Source organism: Humulus lupulus, chromosome 2 (genome assembly GCF_963169125.1).
Source record: "Humulus lupulus chromosome 2, drHumLupu1.1, whole genome shotgun sequence".
Taxonomy (NCBI): Eukaryota; Viridiplantae; Streptophyta; class Magnoliopsida; order Rosales; family Cannabaceae; genus Humulus; species Humulus lupulus.
The window spans coordinates 82,560,256-82,582,697 of NC_084794.1; the positions used below are offsets into that span (position 1 = coordinate 82,560,256).

General features: G+C 36.6%; 2 protein-coding genes across 2 annotated transcripts; one reads left to right on the forward strand and one right to left on the reverse strand.

The window, feature by feature from the left end:
* The first annotated feature begins 9,931 nt into the window (after nucleotides 1-9,931).
* LOC133814469 (uncharacterized) lies at nucleotides 9,932-12,704 on the forward strand. The gene is made up of 3 exons (XM_062247424.1): nucleotides 9,932-11,248; nucleotides 11,388-11,600; nucleotides 11,733-12,704. The coding sequence occupies exons 1-3, from the start codon at nucleotides 9,932-9,934 to the stop codon at nucleotides 12,702-12,704; spliced, it is 2,502 nt and encodes an 833-aa protein (XP_062103408.1).
* Nucleotides 12,705-15,930: 3,226 nt separating this feature from the next.
* Nucleotides 15,931-21,884, reverse strand: LOC133818122 (potassium transporter 8-like). Its single transcript, XM_062250832.1, has 8 exons — nucleotides 21,140-21,884; nucleotides 20,570-21,059; nucleotides 20,427-20,480; nucleotides 18,224-18,484; nucleotides 18,076-18,128; nucleotides 17,600-17,723; nucleotides 17,259-17,513; nucleotides 15,931-17,133 (listed from the first exon to the last, which is right to left on the reverse strand). The coding sequence occupies exons 1-8, from the start codon at nucleotides 21,176-21,178 to the stop codon at nucleotides 16,082-16,084; spliced, it is 2,328 nt and encodes a 775-aa protein (XP_062106816.1). The 5' UTR covers nucleotides 21,179-21,884; the 3' UTR covers nucleotides 15,931-16,081.
* Between the last annotated feature and the right edge of the window lie 558 nt (nucleotides 21,885-22,442).

The following is a 22,442-nucleotide window of genomic DNA, read 5'->3' on the forward strand; positions in this document are numbered from 1 at the left end:
ATTGATTTTAAAATTTAAAATTGGTTCAATTTTGAAAAATATCATTTTTTTTCAACCAATTAATAAAATATTTTTTTTAATAAATGAGATTTAAATTAACTTTGGTTAATTGTTGATAAATCCTTTTTAAATTAAATTAATATTTTTTTCAAATTAACCTAAAACCAAGTTGATTGTTGATAAATGAAATTTAAATTAACTTTTGTTAATTGTTGATAAATTTAATTTAAATTGACTTATTTTTTTGTAAAAATTTAATTAATTCAAATTTTTTGATAAATTCTAGAAAATTAATTGTGGTGTTTTTGCAAATGAAATAAATTGTGGTATTTTTGCATAAATTCATAGAATTGCTCATATAGTAACATGATTAGGCCCATCCAATTATCACATGTCTGTTTGCACTATATGTGATATTTTTGCAATTGGGCTTAGATGCATATAGTGGCCCATATGTTTGTTAGATATATGAATTTTTCCAAATAAAATATTCATAAAATGATAGGTTTTATTTGGGCCTATTAGAAAATGTAAAGTTTAAATTCCTCTCTTGTGGGTGATTCCACTTGTGAAGGCCCATTTGCTTTGCATGATTATAGTGGGCCTAATCAATTAATAACAATTAATAAAACGAATGTTTAAATTCCTGTCTTTTGGACCTTGTATGGAAGATTGAGGGTCTTTGTAGTGGGAACGACATACTGGACCCAACTCACCTCCATACAAGCCCAATTGTTAAGGCCCATTTACCTGACTTGGACTTAATTGTATATGTTCATTATATTAGTTAAACTTAAATATTGATTAGCAACAAATTAATTCTAAATTAATTGAATTTGTTTCAATGTGACACTTTAGAATTTTAAAAATTTAATCTATTTAATTTTTTTGGAAACCATAGTCATTAATTTTCTAAAAATAAATAATAAAAATACTATTTTTTAATTTTATAATGAGCTTATTTTAAGATTTATATTCGATCTCCATCGTTGGTTTAACATAGTCAATAGCTTAATGGGGCCTCGAGGCGCTTTGATTCGTCCCCTAACGCAAGGTGTTCATTAGTTATTTTGACAATGTTAGATTTCGAAAGATAGATAATTATATGTCAAATTCTATTAGACTCACCCCTACGGTGACTACTAGGACTAAATCTATGATTGTCGAAACCGTGGATCTAGCTCATAAAATAAAAGATTTTGTTTTCTTATTTTGATCGAATAGTAGGTTATTAATAGGGATGTCCATTATTAAATGATTTTACAAATCTATTTATCTAGTGGTATTTTTTTGACTCTCGCCAACCAGGACAAAGATATCATAGATTAGTTAAAAACCTAAAGAAATAGAGATATGATTTTTTTTGGTATTTTTTTTCTCATATCTTACATATTTTTGGTATATGTTGTGTTATTTCTTGAAATTTGTGTGAATAGAAGTTTTATTGAGCAAATGTGATTGATTTCTATTTTATTGATAATATGTAGTTTTAAGTTAAGTAGTGTCTGTGTCTACTCCCATCCTTTCTCAACTTTCGATGGAGAAATTCACTGGAGAAAACTTCCTTAATTGGAAGCATAACATCAACATTGTGTTGATTGGTAACAACTCCAAGTTTGTCATGATTGAGAAATCCTTAGAACGAGCACCGTGTTTGCATGTTCATGAGGGCACCGTCAGTGCTCGTGATGGCACCATAAATGCTTAGATAGCATCGTCTCCGCACATACGTGATGACATCGTGAATGCTCGAAAAGCACCGTGTTTGCACGTTCGTGTTCAACTCAACTATGGTCTCACGCAGCTCATGAACGAGCTTCAAATTCATGAGCCTATCATGGGTGGACCTAGTAAAGGAGGAGAAGGAGAAAATAAGACTACTGTTATTGCTGTTGATCCAGCTAAGGCTGAAGCTAACCAAGCTTCGTCTTCGAAAGCTGGAATCGAGAGGAAAGGTGGACAAAACAACAACCCCAAGCCTGCAAAGGCTACAAAGACGAGTGCACAACCAAGTGCATAGACGCCTAAGGGGAAGAACAAGAAAAGTAAAGGTAAGTATTTTGACTGCAAAGAGAATGGGCATTGGAAACGAGATTGCCACAAGTTTCTAGCAGCGAAAAACAAAGGTAATGATTATAGTTCATTTATCTTAGAAACATGTGTTTTAGAGAATGATAAATCCATTTGGATTATTGATTTTTGATCTACCAACCATGTTTGCAACTCTTTATAGCTTCTTGAATCGTGGGAGTAAGTGGACGAAGGTGGCTTAAAGCTTAGAGTTGGGAACAGAGCGTTCGTTGCGGTCCAAGCTAGAGGAAGAGCTTGTCTGAAGTTCAGAAATAAATATTTAATTTTAAAAGATGTATTTTTTATTCCAGATTTTAGTAGAAATTTAATTTCAATTTCCATGTTGCAATTAGAACAATTTGTTATGACTTTCACAAGTTCTAATATATCTATTTCCTTCAATGGATCACAATTGTGTATTGCATGTTTGGAAAACAAGCTTTATATTCTGCGACCTAACGAACCCCTCGCTCTTAACAATGATTTGTTCAAAGTAGCTAAACCTAGGACTAATAAACGTCAAAAGACTGATAACGATAGTATGACGTATTTATGGCACTTGAGATTAGGTCACATTGGCTATGATAGGATTCGAAGACTTACAAAGGACGGGCCTTTGAGGGAACTCACCTTAGGTGAATTACCTGTCTGTGAATCTTGTCTAGAAGGCAAACTGACCAAGCGTCCATTCTCTACAAAGGGTTATAGGGTCAAAGAACCACTTGGACTTGTTCATACAGATGTTTGTGGACCTTTAAATGTACAAGCAATGGGTGGTTTTGAGTATTTCGTCACTTTCATTGATGATACTCTAGATACTCATGTGTTTACCTAATGCATTGGAAATCAGAAATATTTTCAAAGTTTCAGGAATTCCTAGCAATGGCTCAGAACCAATTAGGTAAAACGTTAAAGATCTTGCGATCTGATAGGGGTGGAGAATATTTGGATATGCAGTTCCAATATCATTTAACTGAACTTGGGATTTTATCACAACTTACTGCCCCAGGTACTCCGCAACAAAATGGTGTAGCGGAACGCCAGAATAGAACTTTATTGGAAATGGTTAGATGCATGCTTAGTTACTCAACTCTACCAACTTCATTTTGGGGACAGGCAATTGAAACCCCGAATGACATTCTCAATGTCGTGCCGTCTAAATCAATCCCCAAAACACCTTTAGAATGCTGGAATGGACGTGAACCTAGTTTACGCCACTATAGAATCTGGGGGTGTCCCGCACACGACCTGAGGAAAAAGGAAGGAAAGCTTGAACCACGAACTGAAGTTTGCATGTTTGTTGGCTATCCTAAAGGTACTCGGGGTGGACTTTTCTATAGTCATCCAGAAAAGAAAGTGTTTACTTCTACGAATGCTACTTTCCTGGAAAATGACTATGTTCAATACTTCAAACCTCACAGCAAAGTAGTTTTAGAGGAGATGGTTAAAGATTTGAATTCAACCAATGTTCCATCATCATCAACGCGAGTTGATGATGAAATTCCCACTCTTCATGTCCAACCGACGCAAGTCGATTTAAATGAAGAAAGTACCACTGTTCCTAAGCAAACAGTCACAAAGCCTCGTCATAGTGGGAGGGTTTCTAGGAACCTAGTTCGCTATGGTTTGGATGGTGAAACCAATATGGTTGTTGGTGACATTAGTGATGATGATCCGTTGTCTTTCAAACAAGCAATGGCTAGCCCTTAAAAGGAACTATGGCTCGAAGCCATGAAACAGGAAATGGAGTCCATGTACTCAAATTCTATCTGGGATCTTGTGGAAGCACCTAGTGACTTAAGGGCCATTGGGTGCGAGTGGATCTACAAGAAGAAATGAGGTGTTGATGGAAATATCGAGACTTATAAAGCTCGATTAGTGGCAAAGGGTTATACCCAAAGAGAAGGCGCGGACTATGAGAAAACTTTTAGTCTAGTAGCCATGCTCAAGTCCATTCGCATCCTCCTATCCATAGCAGCCACTCTCGACTATGAGATCTGGCAAATGGACAACAAGACAACTTTTCTTAATGGAAAGCTTGATTAAGTCATTTATATGGATCAACCAGAAGGATTTAAAGTAGTTGGACAAGAAGGAAAAGTTTGCAAGTTGAATAGGTTCATTTATGAACTTAAGCAAGCTTCTCGTTCATGAAATCTTAGGTTTGATGAAATAATCAAAACTTATGGCTTTGAACAAATATTGATGAGCCCTGTGTTTACCAATTGAAGGCAAATCAAATAGTGGTGTTCCTGTTTCTTTATGTGGATGATATCTTACTCATTGGAAAAAATGTTAAGAAATTATTAGATGTGAAGAATTGGCTGAGCACTCAATTCCAGATGAAGGATTTGGGTGAAGCAAGTTATGTTCTAGGTATCCAGATCATCAGGGATAGAAAGAACAGAGTCTTAGCTCTATCTCAAGCAGCTTGCATAGATAAAGTGCTTGAACGTTTCTTAATGACAAATTCCAAAAAAGGACATTTACCATCCCGCCATGGAATTCATATTTCAAAGAAGCAGTCTCCCCAGACTCCTGAAGAGGAAGATGCAATGTGAAAAGTTCCTTACGCATCGGCAGTTAAAAGTCTGATGTATGCCATGTTGTGTACTAGACCAGATATCTGCTATGCAGTGGGAGTAGTGAGCAGGTATCAGTCAAACCCAAGACCGGAACATTGGATAGTAGTTAAGCATATCCTGAAGTATTTAAGGTGGACTAGGGATTATATGTTAGTCTACAAGCGTCGTGTTTTGAACCCTGTAGGATACACTGATTCAGATTTTTAGACTGATGTCGATGACAGGAAGTCTACTTTAGAAATGGTGTTTACTCTTGGGGGTGGAGCTGTGATATGGAGAAGCGTAAAGCAGTATGCAATCCCAGATTCCACATGGGCTGAGTACATAGCCGCGTCAGAAGCAGCTAAGAAAATAGTCTGACTAAAGAAGCTCTATTCGAATATTGGCGTTATTCCAGAAATGGATAAACCGCTTGTGTTGTTTTGTGACAATATAGGAGCGATAGCCAACTTGAAAGAACCTCGTAGTCACAAGAGGAGTAAGCATATAGCAATGAAGTATCACATTATTCAGGAATATGTGGCCAGGGGAGATGTGAAGGTTATGAAGATTGCAACTGAAGACAATCTTGCAGATACATTTACAAAGACACTACCAAAAGCTACATTTGATAAGCATATCAAGAAAATAAGATTAGTAGAATTAAGGCATTAGTTTCAATTAGTGCAAGTGGGAGTTTGTTGGGATTTTAAGCCCTAAATAAAACCCAATTTCTTTGTAATCTCATTTATTATCAATAAAATAATAGAAATCATTTTTTGACTTGGTCAATCACTTTGCTCACATATTTTATTTTCATGATTATTTGTTTAACATAAACTTCTATTAAATCCCGAGCATATATCTAATCGTATTTATAGTGACGTAATCACAGTAGAATATACATATGATTATATGTTCAAAATAAGTTAGTCCTAAGATTAGTCAGTGCACATGATTTACACTGACTTGCCAATCTACGATATGATCTACTTACACATTGTGGTGTTATGTTCTTTCCAGAACATTAGCAAAGTAGATAAGATCAGATGTATTTGTTACATCGGATAAGACCGATATTGACAGTTGATAGGATAAGGAAACATACTGTTATTATCTATTATAGTCATATCATATAGTTGACCATAGGTCAATTCAATCTCAATTTCGAGTGGTTAGTATTCTAACTGATTGTATTATTTGAGTTCTTTGACTTGTTCGTTACCAGCTTACCTTACGGACTAGCCCATACTTACATCTTGGGAACTCGGTAGTATAATTGAGTGGGAGTGTTAATCATAGATACGAACATCTATAGCTTCTGATGAAGAAGTGAAACGATGGTTTTCTTTTAGTTTAGTTCAAGGTGTTAAATGATAGAGATCTCATTTCAGTAATTAAATTAGTTTACTGAAATATCATTTACAAGAAACTAAGTGTTTTAAGGATAAAATACAATGAGGGGTAAAACGGTATTTTAGTCCCATCTCATTATAGACCGTCTATAGAGGATTGAGTGACAATTATGGTTGTAACAATGGATAATTAATAGCGTATCTATATTTGTTATAGATCGTTCTATGAATTCAAGAGTGCAATTCCGAATCTACAGTGGAGTCACGAGAAATTAATAAGTTAGTAAATTTATTTGTTAGATTTATGATAACTTATTGGAGCTTGATTTCATAGGCCCATGGTCCCCATTTTACCTTGGATAAAATCATCTAGATAGTCTTAATTAATTGATTTAATTATCCATTAGAATTATCAAAGTTGATCAGGTCAATTTTGGATAGTTTCACAGAGTTATGTAATTTTGAGAAGAAAAGAGAAATCATGACAGATTTATTAATTAAGATAAAATGGTATCTAAATTAATAAATAAGTTTAAATCTAGATTCAAATTATAAATAATTAATTTGATAAAGGATTTAAATAATTAATTATTTAATTAAATCAATAGAAAATAATACATGCCTTGATTTTAAGTCCAATGGGCTTATAATCAAATGAGAAATTTTACGGGCCTAAAGCCCATGATAATTTCGACCTAGGACCGTTAATTGGCTATTATTTTATTGATTTTTTAATTAAATTAAATGACCTTATTGAGTCTATAAAAGGAGTGCTTAGAGAGAAGTCAAAACACAAGTTTCACAAGTTCATAAGTTTTACAAGTCACAAGTCAGATTTTCTGATAGTTTTTAGATTCTCTCTAAACACAAGTCATTTTCTAAGCCTCTTTGTTGTTTTCTCTTCTTCTCTCTGTATCTATCTCATGTGTTGAGAATTGGCCACTCTAGTCTAGGTGATTCTAAGGATACTTTGGAAGACTGTGAAGAAAATAAAAGATCGGTTCAGTTTCTTGATAATACTCTGCGACAGAAATGATACAAGGGTTAAAGAAACTGAAGGAATGACTCATTCATTCCGCTGCGTATACTGTAAGTATTCTTATCATTGTTTCTCTTTGAATTCAATTTTAGAAACATGTTCTAAGTTATCTCATATTAATTTGTTTAATATTAGACCTACATGAAAATAAATAAAGATCTTGTATAGTTTTCCCAACATTCACCACCTTGATCACATCTAAAACATTTAATTACAGAAGCATGTTGAGTTTTTACATAAGCTCCAAAACAATCATAAATATCATAGAAATGAGGATGACATTTCATAAGAAAAACCCAAAAAAATCTAGTGTGATCATCAACAAAAGAGACATAATATCTAGACCCTTCTTTTGTAGTAATAAGAGAGGGTCCCCACACATTAGAGTGAACTAAGTCAAAAGGTGCAACAGAACATGAAGTACTTTTACTGAAAGGTAAAGTAGAAAATTTTGCAAGTTTACAACCACTACAATCAGAAATATCATGAACTTGCAAATCTCCTAAGGTTCCTGTAGAAGCTAAGAATCTTAAACGGGAAGTTGAAACATGACCAATGCGAGAGTGCCATAAATAAAAACTAGACGATGATGGAGACAAATGAAAGGAAGACAGATCAACACTAGGAGCTGCAAATACTGGTAATCTCAACTCATCCAAAACATATAAACCCCCCCGCCTACGGCCGATCCCAATCAGCTTTTGAGACTGCGAACCCTACACATGACAAGAGGTAGAAGAAAAAGACACTGAGTAACCAGAATCACACAATTGACCAACAGATACAAGATTTAGTGAAAAGCTTAGGAATATGGTAAACATTAGGAAGTGATAAATGATGGCTGACAACAGAACCAACACCTGCTAATGGCATAGGAGTACCATCAACAATCATGACAAGCACAGATGATGCATGACACAAAGAAACAAAAGATTTCGAATGTGGAGGCATATGGTGCGAGGCTTCAGAATCTAAAATCCATGTAGAGGAGGTCATACTTGAAGTGCTAGTGGGGGGCTGACCTACCGAAGAAGAGGCAGACATGGCATGTTGCTGCATGGTAAGAAACTTCTGAAACTGTTCTGAGAAAGAAACAAGGGCAGGATTGGAAGATGAGGCCCCAAAATCATACGAGTCAGATGGAGGTACAGTAGCAGCGACATTAAATTGCAAAGGAAGGTATGGTCGAGGTTGTGAGTGGTTGCCAAACTGTGGTTGGCTACAATAATGAGGCAGTTGATTACCGAATTGAGGAGGTCTGAGTTGATGTCTCTATTGTCGAGGTGCACGATTTACTAATTTAGGACACTGAGCCTTCCAGTGACCTTTTTGTTTGCAAAAGTTGCATTCATCAACTCCAACCTTTGTGTGAGGTTTATTCTCATGGTGAGTAAAATGTCTAGGAGGAACTACCAAAACAGAGGGACTGGGTGCTGGGAGGATGCCTTTTTCTACTTGAGACTTAAGACGAATTTCATCTGCCAACAGTTCACTGACTACTGAATCAACCGAAGGAAGTGGAGAACGATGCAAATTAGAGCCACGAAGTCCCTCAAAGTCATCATGAAGTGCCATAAAACTTGACCAATCGTTGTTCCTCCCTACGAGCAATATATGGTGCAAAAGCTTGTAACTCTGCAGATTCAGTAAGGGCCAATTGATCCCATAGATCTGTCATAACTGAATAGAGCTCTTGAATACTCATATCTTTCTGTTCAAGAGCTCTAATATCTGATTCTAATTGATATTGCTTTGTAAAGTTAGACTGAGTGTACAACCTTGCAAGATGGTCCCAAACTTCCTTCACTGTTTCATACTTGGCTAGTTGGGTACCTATTGAGTGTTATATAGAGTTGTTTATCCAAGTAATCATTTTTTAATTATCCACTTCCCAATTTTTTAGCAAAGTTGCATAATCAGCTTTGTCATTTGTTGGTTTAACTAAAGTTCTAGAAACATAATCCCACATCTTTTTCCCTTTCAATTTTTGTTTTCATAACATAGTTCTAATAAGAATAATTCTTTCCATCTAACATCACACTAATGGATTGAAGGGAATCATCTCTATTACTTGCCATTTCAGAAACAAAGAACAAACTTCCAAATGCTATCTCAGACAAAAGTTCCTAAATTCTGCAATTTGACAAAACCCTAAAAATTTCAGAACGAACACGAAAATCACATACCGAGTTGCTGCAAAGATGCTCCGACCCAATTTGCTGCAATACGAAGAAGACCCAAGCTGCCAAATAAAAAATTTCGGGGCTCCGCCTCGAACCCCGGGCAGGTGGCGCGCTGCCCTCCTGCAACCCCCTAGCCAACTCATTGCGAAGTTGGATCTGCGAAAGCTATGGTTACGCTTAAGAAATTCAATTCCATAAACCTAGCTCTAATGCCATGATAATTATGCAAAAATACAATCCATAAAACTCAAATAGAGATAGCAAAATGATGATGAGAGAAAAATAGAGGCTAGAGTGTATTGCAAAATAGACAGAAAATAGTTCTAGGTTACAAAACTAATTAGCCAAACCTTTTATATAAGGCAAAAGATATAAAATAACAATAATTAAGAAAAGACTAAAATGCCCTCAAATAATAATCTAACATGAGAGATCTTAGAGAGAGAGAGAGAGTTCGGATTGAGAGAGAAAATGAGTGTTTGAATGTTAGGGGTTTTTTTGTCTAAAAAATTAAAATTATCATATATGCCAACATAACTTTCTTTATTGGGTCTTCTTCGTATTGCAGCAAATTGGGTGTTTGAATGTTAGGGACAGTAACAGACATATTAAAAAATTTCACTAAGTTATTATTCATATAATATGAAATTTCCCACATATAATAATAGCTTCAAAACCAATAAAGAAAGAAAAGGCCCGACGCTGAGCTCTGGTTTCTCCATGGCGAGATGCAAGAAGAACAGCCAAAAGCCTGCTTCAGTTTCGACGGTGATCGCTTCTCCGGTGGTACAAGAGACGAGTGAGGATAGTAGAATTGCGAAGGATTATGATGCACCAGAGGATATAGATGATGAGTTCAAAGACTCGATGGTGGATTTCCCAGATTTTGGTTTGCAAGATGCTTTAGATTCTGAAAGGGATTCGTCTGGTGTTTTGGGGTCTGGAGCGATTGGGAAGGATAAGGGTGTTGATGAGGATGATTTTTTGAGCCAGGCTAAAGATAAGTGGTCCCAGTTTCGTTCCTTGCTGCCTAATCAGGGAGGGGCCAAACTTACTTTTGAGGAGCCAATTATTAAGGAAGGCATTCGGATTGCCCAGGTTGATTTGGATGAGATTCAGGTTGAGACTTCTTTCTGGAACTCAGCTGTAGTTTGTATGGTGCTTGGGGCTAACCCACCATTCGCAGTTTTTGAGGGATTTGTTAAAAGGATTTGGGGTAAACTAGGGATTGAGAGAATTGCTAGGCTTAATTCTGGTCTTACACTCGTTAAGTTCCGTGATGATGCCACAAGAGATTTGTTTTTAGAAGCTGGGGTTATGCACTTTGATAGAAAACCAGTGATAGTGAAGCCTTGGTCAGCTGATTTGGATACTCTTGAGGCTGTGAAAACTGTCCCTATTTGGATTAGATTGCCAGGACTGGGTTTGCAATATTGGGGTACGAAATGCTTAAGTGCTCTTGTGAGCACAATAGGAAACCCACTTCTGGTAGACAAAGTTACTAAGGAAAGGTCGATGATGCAATTTGCTAGAGTGTTAGTTGAAATTGAGATCGCTGAGGCTCTCCCTAAATCTATTCAGTTCCTTAATGAGAAAGGGCAATTAATGGAACAGCCGCTGGAGTTTGAGTGGCTCCCGACTCAGTGCAGTGGGTGCAAGGTGTTTGGTCATACAGTTAGTGTGTGTAAAAGGAAGTCTATTGAGGTTTGGAGGCAGAAAGGCCATACTGGAATAGTTGAGACTAAACAAGGTAACACGGAACAACAACCAGTTTCAGAAGAAAAGAATGTTACTAGTGGAGAAAAGGTTGCTGTCACGAAGGATTTAGATGATAAGGATTTAGATGCAGGTCAGAGGATATCTCAGTCTCAGGCTCAAGTTAGGAATGCAGATCACATTGATGTTGCTCCTGATAGAAATGTTAATGTGACAGACAAGCTGGAATGGAGTGCTCCTAAAAGAGGAGGTGGTCTTAAGAAGGTTAATAGGAAGATTCAGAGCAACCTGAGAAACTCTTATGGTGTTTTGCAGGATAAGGTAATGGAGGTCACAAACTTGGGATTAGCTTCAACAAGTTTGTTTGATGGAGAGTCACAACTTACTTAGTTGGAATGTTAGAGGCATTAATAAAAGGGAGAAACAGGTTTCTCTGAGTAAATTCTGTTTTGTGAATAAGATTGGTCTTGGAGCTTTTTTGGAGACCAAACTTTATGGTGATAAAATTGGGAAAATGATGAGTGCTTCTTTTAAAGGGTGGAACTACTACTCGGGTACTAATTCGGAGGGTCGTATTCTGGTTTTGTGGCTGCCTCAGGTGGTGACTGTTGAGATCCTAATGGAGAGTGACCAATTTGTTCACATATATGTTAAAGGGATTAGTTCTAGTAAAGTATTCTGTGTTACTTTTGTTTATGGAAGGAACACCATAGAGGGTAGATTTCCTCTATGGAGTGATCTTGCTGGGTTAAGTTTCCCTGTTAAACCTTGGGTTGTGGCAGGGGATTTCAATGCTGTTTTTTAGGGTAATGATAGAGTGGGTGGTTGTATTATCACTGCTGTTGAGTTGGAGGATGCTCGAAATTGGAGGGCTTTGGGGTTAGTTGATGAGCTGCGTTCCAAAGGGTCTCATTTTACTTGGACTAACAATCAAGAAAATGATAATAGAATCTACTCTAAACTGGATAGAGTGTTTAAAAACGAAGAATGGCTGGATTTGTTCCCTCAAGCTGAAGCTTTGTTTAATTGGGACCTTCTTTCTGATCATTGCTACTGTATCATCAAAATGGGAGCTGCTATTAACAGTGGTCTTAAGCCTTTTAGATTTTTTAATATGTGGACTGAGCATAGGAGTTTTAAAGACACTGTTTTACAGAGCTGGAATAAGCCTATTAAAGGAAGAGGGCTGGTGCGTATTGTCAGAAAATTGAGTAGACTTAAGGTTGTTCTAAGCAAGTTCAATAAACTCGTTGTGGGTGATGTGGCTATGCATTACAATCTGGCGAAGGAGAAGTTTCAAAATGCTCAAGGATTGCTTCAAAGAAATCCCCACTCGACTGAGTTGCAAAGGGAGGAAGCTCTGGCTGGTGCGTGTCTTGCTTATCATTCTAAAGCTTATGACAGCTTTTTGAGACAAAAAAGCAAGATTGATTGGCTGCGAAATGGGGATGATAACACGACTTACTTTCATGCGTGTTTAAAGCAAAGGAGAGCCAATAATTGCATTACTTCAGTGGTTTCGGATTCAGGTGAATTAATTGAGAACTTTGAAGATGTTGTGACGCATTTTGTTCACCATTTTCAAAAAATTATGGGCAGTAGTAGTAATGCTTCAGTTCCAGTTCAGTCCTCTTATTTCAGGCTTGGTCATTGTTTATCCCTAGAGCAGCAAGTTAAGCTTGTTAGACCATTCACAAAGAAGGAAGTGAAGGATGCCTTATTTAGCATAAGCTCTAAAAGTCCGGGGCCGGATGGGTTCGGTTCTGGTTTTTTTTAAAGCTATGTGGGGCAGCTTAGAAGCTGAAATTTCAGAGGCTGTTTTCGAATTCTTTGAGAGTGGTGTTTTGTCAGAGGAAGTTAATAAGGCTACCATTTGCTTGGTTCCTAAAGTTGAGACACCAACTAAGGCAGTAGATTTTAGGCCTATAGCTTGTTGCAATGCTATATACAAGTGTATTTCAAAAATTCTCTGTGGGAGGTTGGCCACTGTTCTGCCTAGTTTAGTCCATCAAAACCAAGGAGCTTTTGTCAAAAATAGATTGTTGGCGCATAATATCCTTATTCTTCAGGATATTATAAAGGGTTATAATAGGAAAAATGCTTCCCCTAGATGTGTGATGAAAATCGACTTGAGTAAAGCTTATGACATGCTTGATTAGGATTTTATGGAAACCATTCTTTCCGAGTATTGTTTTCCTAGCAAGTTTATTAAGTGGATTATGGCGTGTTTGAAGGATCCTGTCTATTTGATTCTTATGAACGGTAGAATCCAAGGGGAGTTTAGAGGCAAAAAAGGTCTTAGACAAGGGGATCCATTATCTCCGTTATTGTTTGTTTTAGCTATGAGTACTGTACTAGGATGTTAAGTCAGGCTTCTTTGGATAAGAGGTTCAGATTCCACCCGAAATGCAAATCTCTTAAGCTAGTCAATCTGTGTTTTGCTGATGATCTGGTTATTTTTTGTAAGGGAGTTTCTAATTCTGTTCAGATTTTGAGGGATAGTTTCACTGAATTCTGTATGGCTTCGGGTTTGTCTGCTAATTTACAGAAATCGCATGTGTTTTTTGGGGGTTTGGATGATAGAGAGACTCAAAAATTGCTAGGGAAGATTCAGTTCACTGAAGGGAAGTTTCCTCTCAAATACTTAGGGGTTCCTCTTCGAACAACTAAGTGGAGGGCTGGAGATTGTGCTATCATAATTACTAAGATTTAGCAAAAGCTTCAAACTTGGGCCAGCCGTCATCTCTCATTTGCAGGGAGGGCTCAACTGGTTAATACAGTGCTTTTGAGCTTGAGATCATTTTGGATGAGCATTTTTATGCTCCCTAAGAGTGTTACTAAGGAGATAGATCGTTTATGTAGAAATTTTCTTTGGGGAGTTAAGGAAGGCAATGTTAACCGCAGTAAATTACACTTCACTGCTTGGAGTCAAGTTTGTCTTCCGAAGTGTATGGGTGGTCTTGGCTTTAAGGAGGGCAGTTCTTGGAACACTGTTCTCCTAGCTAAGTTTGTTTGGGCTGTTTCTAGTAAGCAAGACATTCTTTGGGTAAAATGGGTGGACTCAATCTATCTAAAGGGTCAAGATTTCTGGTCTTATTCTATTCCTCAAGATGTTAGTTGGTATTGGAGGAGACTAGTGAAATTGAGGTCAGTCTTCTCTGATATCAGCTTAGCTGCGGCTGTGAAGGGTGACAAACTCTGTTTGAAGGTGCTGTATTACAATTTACTTAACAGGAAAAGAGTTGAATTCGCTGATGTGGTTTGGTGCTCTATGGCAGTCCCGAAGCATAGATTCATCATGTGGCAAGCTTCTCTCGGCCATCTTCTTACTCGGGATAAGTTGCATCAGTGTAACTTGGAGCTGCCTTCTTTACTGTGTCCTGTTTGTGAATTGGAGCAGGAATCTCATGCCCACTTGTTTTTTGCCTGTCCCTTTTCTCAACAGCTCAGGGCTCATTTGTTGGATTGGTTGGGCAGGGATATCTGGCCGATTACTTATGCTAATTGGTGTACCTGGATGTGTGGGAATAGGGATGTAAATGGGGCGGGTCGGCCCCGCCCCGCCCCGGATCCGACCCGATCCGCTAAGCTTATGCCTCGACCCGCCCCGCCCCGTTAAGGCATTTGATGCGGGTCGGGTCAGACCCGCCCCGGATGTGATGGAGCGGGTCAGACCCGACCCGGTAAGATTTTTTATTTTATTTTATTTTATTTTTCTTTAATAAAATAAAGACTAATTTTTTAAAATATGTTACAATATAAAAATAAATAGCAACAAATTCTCTCATACTAGACATAAATGAGCTACCTAAATTTTTTTATAAATGGTCTTGCATACTAAAATAAATAAAAAAATTACTATACTTCAAAGCAAAACATCAATTTTCTCTTCTATCCCTCTTAAATATACTGTCTTATTTATATATATATACATATATATATATATATATTTGGATCATTGATCACCATAAATAGTGGTAGTAATTAGTTTTTTCTTTAAATTATTACAAAAACAAAAAAACAACAACAATCGGGTCGGGTCGTGATCCGACCCGCTTCAATTGCTAGCGGGTCGGATCGGATCTCGACCCGCTCCGTTATTGCCTCGGTTATATTCGGATCAGGGGCGCTCCGTCGGGTCGGGGCTCCGACCCGCCCCGATCCGCCGGTTTTTTTTGCCATCCCTATGTGGGAAGCTGAAAAGTCTGAAGCATCAGGTGTTGGCTGCTGCATTGGCAGCTGCTGTGTACATGGTTTGGAGAAATAGGAACCTCTGTGTGTTTCAGTTGAGATCTTTGGCTATTGGTCCTGTAATTCAGTTGATTAAGTCCAGTATTAGATCTAGACTAGCCAGGTTGCCTAAGCTGAAAGTTAGGACCTGTGAGGTGGCGTTCTTAGAGGCTATTACTCAGATGTAACTGTTTATGTTTGGCTCTTTGAGCTTGGTTTGTAATCTTGCTGGTTTTTTTGCAATATATTCTTATTTTCCATCAAAAAAAAAAAAAAAAAACCAATAAACAAAGTTCCAATACTTGATTGAACTAACCTTAAAGTTTCATATATAATATAAGGCCTTATTTGTGATGTAACAGGTTAAAATGGGCCAAGACTATTACAGTCTAGAGTTAGTTTTTAAGGGAAATTAATTAAATGACTATGTTAATTGTTGCATTATTCAAATGAATTAATCAGTCAGCTTTAGTTAGAGAGTTTCGTTCCTAGAAAATAGGAGTTAGTTGTTTTGTTTTCTCAATGTATTTAAATCTATATATACGTGTGTAATGGATACTTCGACAAATACTATTAGTAAAAAGTATATCATATATTCGGCAGCATTAACATTCTAATTGTTTTACTGGGATTAAAGAAGATTTTGTTGGGACAATCTTATATGGGCAGTGTTGATCGATTTGTCCATTAATCTCAGACAATAAGAAGCAAAAACCAGAACTATGAGCTCTTCTTCTATGGATTTGCTGTGCAGGGGGCAGCATACAGATACATACAGTAATACAAAATGCATTTTCATCTATCATGTATTCATATTCACCATATACAATAATATGACTTCAGCAGCAAAACTTCCCAAAGAGAGAGAGAGAGATAGACAAAAATATAAGCCATCAGGCAGAAAAAGCTATATATATACTGAGTTTACACATGGTAGACCATTCCCACTTCAAGAGTTGATGCGTGGGGGAAGCTTAAAGCATAGCTTGGTCCCCTAAAATTTCTTCTCAAGAAATCATAACCAATATTGATCACTAATCTTTTCATGAAACCGGATCCACTCTTTGCTCTCACATAGGAATGTCCTAATATAAATGCCATTCCTGCTTCCCTAGCTTCCATCAGTTCCTGCAACTCCTTTTGAGTTTCCCTGTCAATCCTTGGACTCTCTGGCAGCACAAACCTTACTCTCTTCCTCACCCTCTTTGGAGACCTTATCTCCTGCAACTCTGATGTCCCCGCCTTCCCCGAAGAATCTCCTCCATCTTCTGAAAGTCTAATGCCTTTTAAGTTAGATGATGCAGTTCCAACAACTGTCATTTTCTCATCACTTTCTAACTCTTCTGATCTCATGTCACATTCTGGTCTCTCTGACCGGATAAATTCGGCAATGCTTCGAACAAGATCCTTTTCGAATTCTAAGTCATCCTTGTGTATGTCATGGTAACCATAGCGTGCTATGCATCTGTACAGTCGGTACTCCTTTGGACCAACTCTTCCCACTAGGAACCTTTCTTCAGGTCTAACATGAGGAACTGGAACAGACTTGACACAGAGGAATACAACAACCTGGTGGAAAGCTGGGAGGTTGGTCACAAAGTGAGAAAATACTGCTGGGATACCAGACACCAGCTCAGTATGTATTAGGCCTATTCCCCTTACTCTAACTATCCCTAAATTTGGGCCCAGACCAAGAAGCCAGTTGATGGAGACCTTATTTTGAACATCAGACTCGTACTTTTTCTGTGTTCCATAGTGCCAAACATACATGACAATGAGGAAGATGAGTGAGAGTGCAACTGGGACCCAGGCTCCTTCCCGAAACTTGATCAGAGATGCTGAGAAGTAGAGTGCTTCAATGGATCCAAAGAAGAAAATAAAGCAAATGGCCAGGAAGATACTTTTGTGCCAGCACAAGACCATAACTAGAGACATCAGGCAGGTTGTTACCAGCATGACAGTAATAACTGCAAGACCTGTATGATGAGGTAAAAGAAATGTTTTGTAAACAAAAGATATCAAGTAATTAAAAAGAATAAACTTCTATGTATTAGCATGCCTTGCATTGCAAAGAACCATATTTTGACATAAGTATAGTTACCTGATGCATTGCCCATGCGTTTTGTGTCTCTAAAACCAATAGTCACGCTCAAGCATAATAACATTAGAGTCCAGTTTATCTCCGGAATGTAAATCTGGCCATGTACTTTAGACGATGTGTGGACTATTTTCACCTTTGGAAAGCAGCCCAAGGCTGAACACTGTTTTATTATCGAAAAAGTCCCAGTGATTACAGCTTGGCTTCCCACCACTGCCGCCAGAATGGCTATAGCCAGTACAGGCCACCTTATTTTCTCTGAGATTTCAGCATTTATTAGTTAATTAAATTCCATTTCGATGTTAAGTCAAGTACTTTATAAATATAAAAAAGTAGGCACCTACCAGGAACAGATACATAGAAACCAATCCGGTAATCAGTTTCTAAATCATGATGCATGGAAAGATAAGCAGCTTGTCCCATGTATGCTAGAATCAAGGAAGGGTAAACCACAAATGTAAAAGCAATCTGCGGAATGCATATTTTTGTTAGAGGATTTGCTGCAATATCTACTAGAGGAGAGCAAATTTCGTAGACCAATATGATCCATCAACCATTTACAAAAACAAGAATGCATATTTTTAGCAGAAAGGCTTGATGGTCCAAATTGGTATTTTCTCGAAAGGAGCCAAGTTCATATATAGTATATTCCAGCACTATTAATAACCCCTCTGGAAGTTTTCAGCAACTAATATTCTTTTAGTATATAATAGCAAGCAAAACCAGTAAAACCTTGACAAGATTCATGACATAAGCTATCAAAGAAAATTAAGCAAGAATAGCTTACAAAAATTGAAATGTCAGATTATGGTCTATGTACCTGGATTGAAAGTTGTGAGAAATGTCCCAGATCAGCAAACATGGCTTCCGATCCTGCCAAAGAAAAAGGGTGATATTAGAGAGGAAGAGAGAAATAAAGTTTAGGTAAAAATGAATGGTAAATACAGTTCAAATACATACTCTAGTACCTGTTATACACAACAATATTCCACCCAATGACATCCAACCTCCTCTTTGTGTCTTCTTTAAAAATTTGTACATGTAGTATGGAGATAGTGCTTGGTAGACATGGGGATTCCAATGAATGATATTATACACGCCAATGGCACTGATGCACAAAAGCCATGTAATTACAATTGGCGCAAACAGAAATCCAACTCGATGGGTCCCATAATGTTGTAAGGCAAACAAGAATATTAGTATGGCACAAGCAACTGGGACTTCAACATCTGTAAAAATAAACAAATCGAGATTAAGAAGTTGACAGGAATCCCCTTCCTTTCTTTATTACAATGGCAGAGAAGGCCAGAAAGAATTCAAGGGAACTTCCCTTAAAACTAATTCTCTAAGATGTGACAGTGTTATTAAGTGATAGGAGAAACTGATGAGAAATTTGTCATATGCTTTATGAATATATGTCCTATCAGGATATTCAAAGGAATAGAATCAATGTTCAGTCTTAATATTATCAGCTCTGACATTGCAGTATCTAGTTTCCTACAAGCATACCAGTTTTCTAACGGCAGACTCAAGCATAATAATGGTACATAAAATCTAAGCCAAAAGATTCGCTTGTAATTCAGTTCAGTTAGTCAGTTAAAAACAGCTAAAGAGGAAAAGTAAGAAATGAAACTCCTTTGCTTTTTATAGTACAAGGGTTTCTTGACAATGCATAAGCAAAGAAATTAATCAAACATTCAAGGTTCATAATGGCTGGTCAGGTCCAGTTGATACGAAAAAAATTCTTGTCTCCACGATGAATCAGTGGAGTACAAACACATTGCCCACTAGAGTAAAAGACAGAAGTAATGACTGATGTGCTTATTGAACGGTAAGAATTGAAGCTTCTCTCTTCAAAGTACATGAGGTTCATAATAAAGCATAAACATAGAAAGCTATCATCTCTTTGTTTTGATGGCCAGAATTGTTATGATTCTTAACTCTGTAATCTGATAATGGCTGCCAAAGTTTAGTTGATAAGACTAGTTCTTTCTTGTCACCATGATAAGTCAGTGGAAAAATAGATTGTCCACTATGGCAAAAGCCAGCAACTAAGCTGTACTGCTGTACATTCCCCCCACTAGTAATTGTGAAAAACGTTTTGATTGAATTGTAAGAGATACAAATGCTATTAAAATTTGTGTTCTCCTATGAATTATAAGATATTCAGAGGTAGGGACTAAAGCCAAAAATATGTTTTTAACGGTAAAAAAATCTTGTGTATGATAATAGTGAAACTGATGATATGACTGAAACAGTGATGGCGAACAAGGATGATAGTGATGTTTTGGCCAATAACATGAATGACATGAAATCATGATTATGCATGCCTCTTTGGAAACTTAAAGCTATGACTCTATAAATTGACCAAGATTATGATGATTATACATACTTATATAGCTGTTATATCATATATAGATGGTCACTAGATCATCATTAAAATGGGATAAATAATATGTTTGTTCAAGATCATTCTATAAATTATACATTATATTATTTAGTATTAGTCTTATCCAAAGTAAATGACGTTTTCCTCTACTTAAAGCAATGATATTAACTTTACAAAATACACAACTTTATGTTACACCCTCAATGACTTGTATTATATATTTTCCTTAGGCTACATTTTGTATCCTTCTTTTATTATTATTACCTATAAAGTAGTGTGTATGTTATCAAAAACTAATATACAAATATGGCTTGATGATGATTAGACATTGATTAGAGTGGGTAATTAATCTTAATTATATATTAGCAAAGGGACCCACAACAGTGCATGCACTTGTTAAAAATTTAGGTAATCCCTGTTCGTGCACTAAGGTCACGTCTGTGCATATCAAATTAAAGAAGAAAACCTCTTTCATTTATTTTATTTTATTATTTGTTTCAATCACACATTCAAGCTCTAACTTCTTGACATTAAAGCGAGATTAGCATACCTAAATCCTAATTATGCTTTAAGAACCTCTTAATTGAAACATAGCTACAGTAATACCATTCTATTATATCTTGACTAATACTTGTTTTAATAAAAATTAGACTAAACTTATAATTGCTCATCTTTTAATCACGAAACCCAGAAACAAAAACTTTTGAAAATTCATGTCCACCCATTTGAATATATAAATATACATTGGATTTAGAGTACAGAAAAATAAAATATATACTTACAGCGATGCTGTTCTTTATGCATGGAAAGCTCTAGACCCGAAACAGCTGAGAATACTGGGGTGAGGAAAAAGAGAGCCAAATTGATTCAATTACAGTTAATTACATTAAAATTTCATAATTCAAAACCTTGAAATAAACAATACCTGATATTGCAGGTGTGAGAACACCATCCCCAATAACCATACAAGTCCCAATCAGAGCCAGAACCAGCAAGACCGTCTGCAACACTCTATACTTCTCCAATGTCGATTTCAGAGTCAAACCAGCAGCAGTCTTAGCAGGAGAGACGACCCCATCTTTGGTGTACTCAGAAAGCTCTTGGTCAGCCTCCTGGCAATTGGGCAAGGAGCTAACTCGGGCATGGCGGCAAAGCAAAGAGTAGAGAGCAAAAGTCCCACCTTCGCCATTGTCATTAGCTCTAAGCACAATAAACACATATTTCACCAGTGGTATAAGAGTCAGTGTCCAGAACACAAAAGAGAGAACCCCATAAATTTCTTCATTAGTATCCGAGTGTTGAATGTCCTCAGCGAAAGTGCTTTTGTAAACGTACAAAGGGGAAGTACTTAAATCTCCATAGACAACTCCCAAGCTCTGATATGCCAAAGTTAGTACTGTTTTCCATGAATCCTTCTGCAAATAGAAAATAATTGATAAGAGCGTTGTGAACTTTAGAGGGACGTGAAACAGACAGAGAGCGGTGCATGTTTTACCTTGATGGGATGGATACCGATCACACTCTCCAGATCCATGGTTGGCTAACTAATAATCAAGGAAAACCATTTTGGAGAAGTTTGAAGATGACCCAGATGAAGAACACCCTCCCCAGTTATATCAAGTGTTCAGGAAAAAAAAAGGCAGTTTTGACAAAGGACTTATCTTTTTTTTTTTTCTTTCTAAAAAATGATTATTTTATTCTTATTTTTATGAGTAGAAAAGTAGTTCACGACCCACCAATGCAGACAAACCAAATACAAACACGAAAACACAAAAAAGAATACTGAAATAGTGGATGTTCCAGAAAAGAGCTGTTTATTAGAATTGGAGTTGGAGAATAGATTATTCTGATATAGGTAAGAGAGAGAAGGTGTTGTTGATCTTTCAATAATCGAGGGTTTTGATTTTGGTTTTGGTTTGGTGTCCCTTGCTGCTATTGCTGCTTTGTTTAGTAAAGATTCTTAATAGAATATATTGAAAGATGGTTATCTTTCTTCACCACATCCACTTAGCATTTTTTTTTCTATCTTGGAGAGAATGAGAAAAAAGAAGAAGAAGAAGAAGAAGAACAAGAGAACAAAATTATAGAATGGAAAAATGCTCTGTATTATATAAGCAAGCATGCAATGACTCCTGAAATTCTTTTATCTTCCAACAGTTAACCTCTGAACACAACCTTTTAATTATTGCTTTTTTTTTTGGGAGGGGTCTGACTGACACAATTATCTAACTTCAACTCTATCTGATAAGCACTCAAATGAAAGTCCCTTTTTAACATAGTCAGCTTGTAAAAATAACTTGGAAAGAAAAAATGGCTTTTATTATTATTACTATTATTATTTTATATGCCCACTACTCATGCAATACAATTATATAAGCTTTATTCATTATTCAGTCTAAGTTTTCCAACCCATGTCTCTATTATTTTTGGTACAAAGAAGTGTCTACTTAAATATAGAAAGAGATTTGACTAGTTCATTGCCATCCACATATTTTTCTTTTTATTTTTACAAATCTACTAGTTATCTGAATAAGTTCTCATTATAATGCCCTAAAAGTTAGTAAAATGGAAAGTAATTTTTGCTGAAACGAGGTTATGAATATGATTAGGTTCTTCCATGAATGTCTGTCGTTATTAATTCACAAGAGACAACAAGCCTTAGAACCTCATCTCACCAACTTAGTAAAAGCTATACCAATATTATGTGTACACCTAATAATTCTTATGTCATAATCTGTAACCTCTAAAATATATATCTACAAGTATATAGTATATATATATATATATATGCATACATA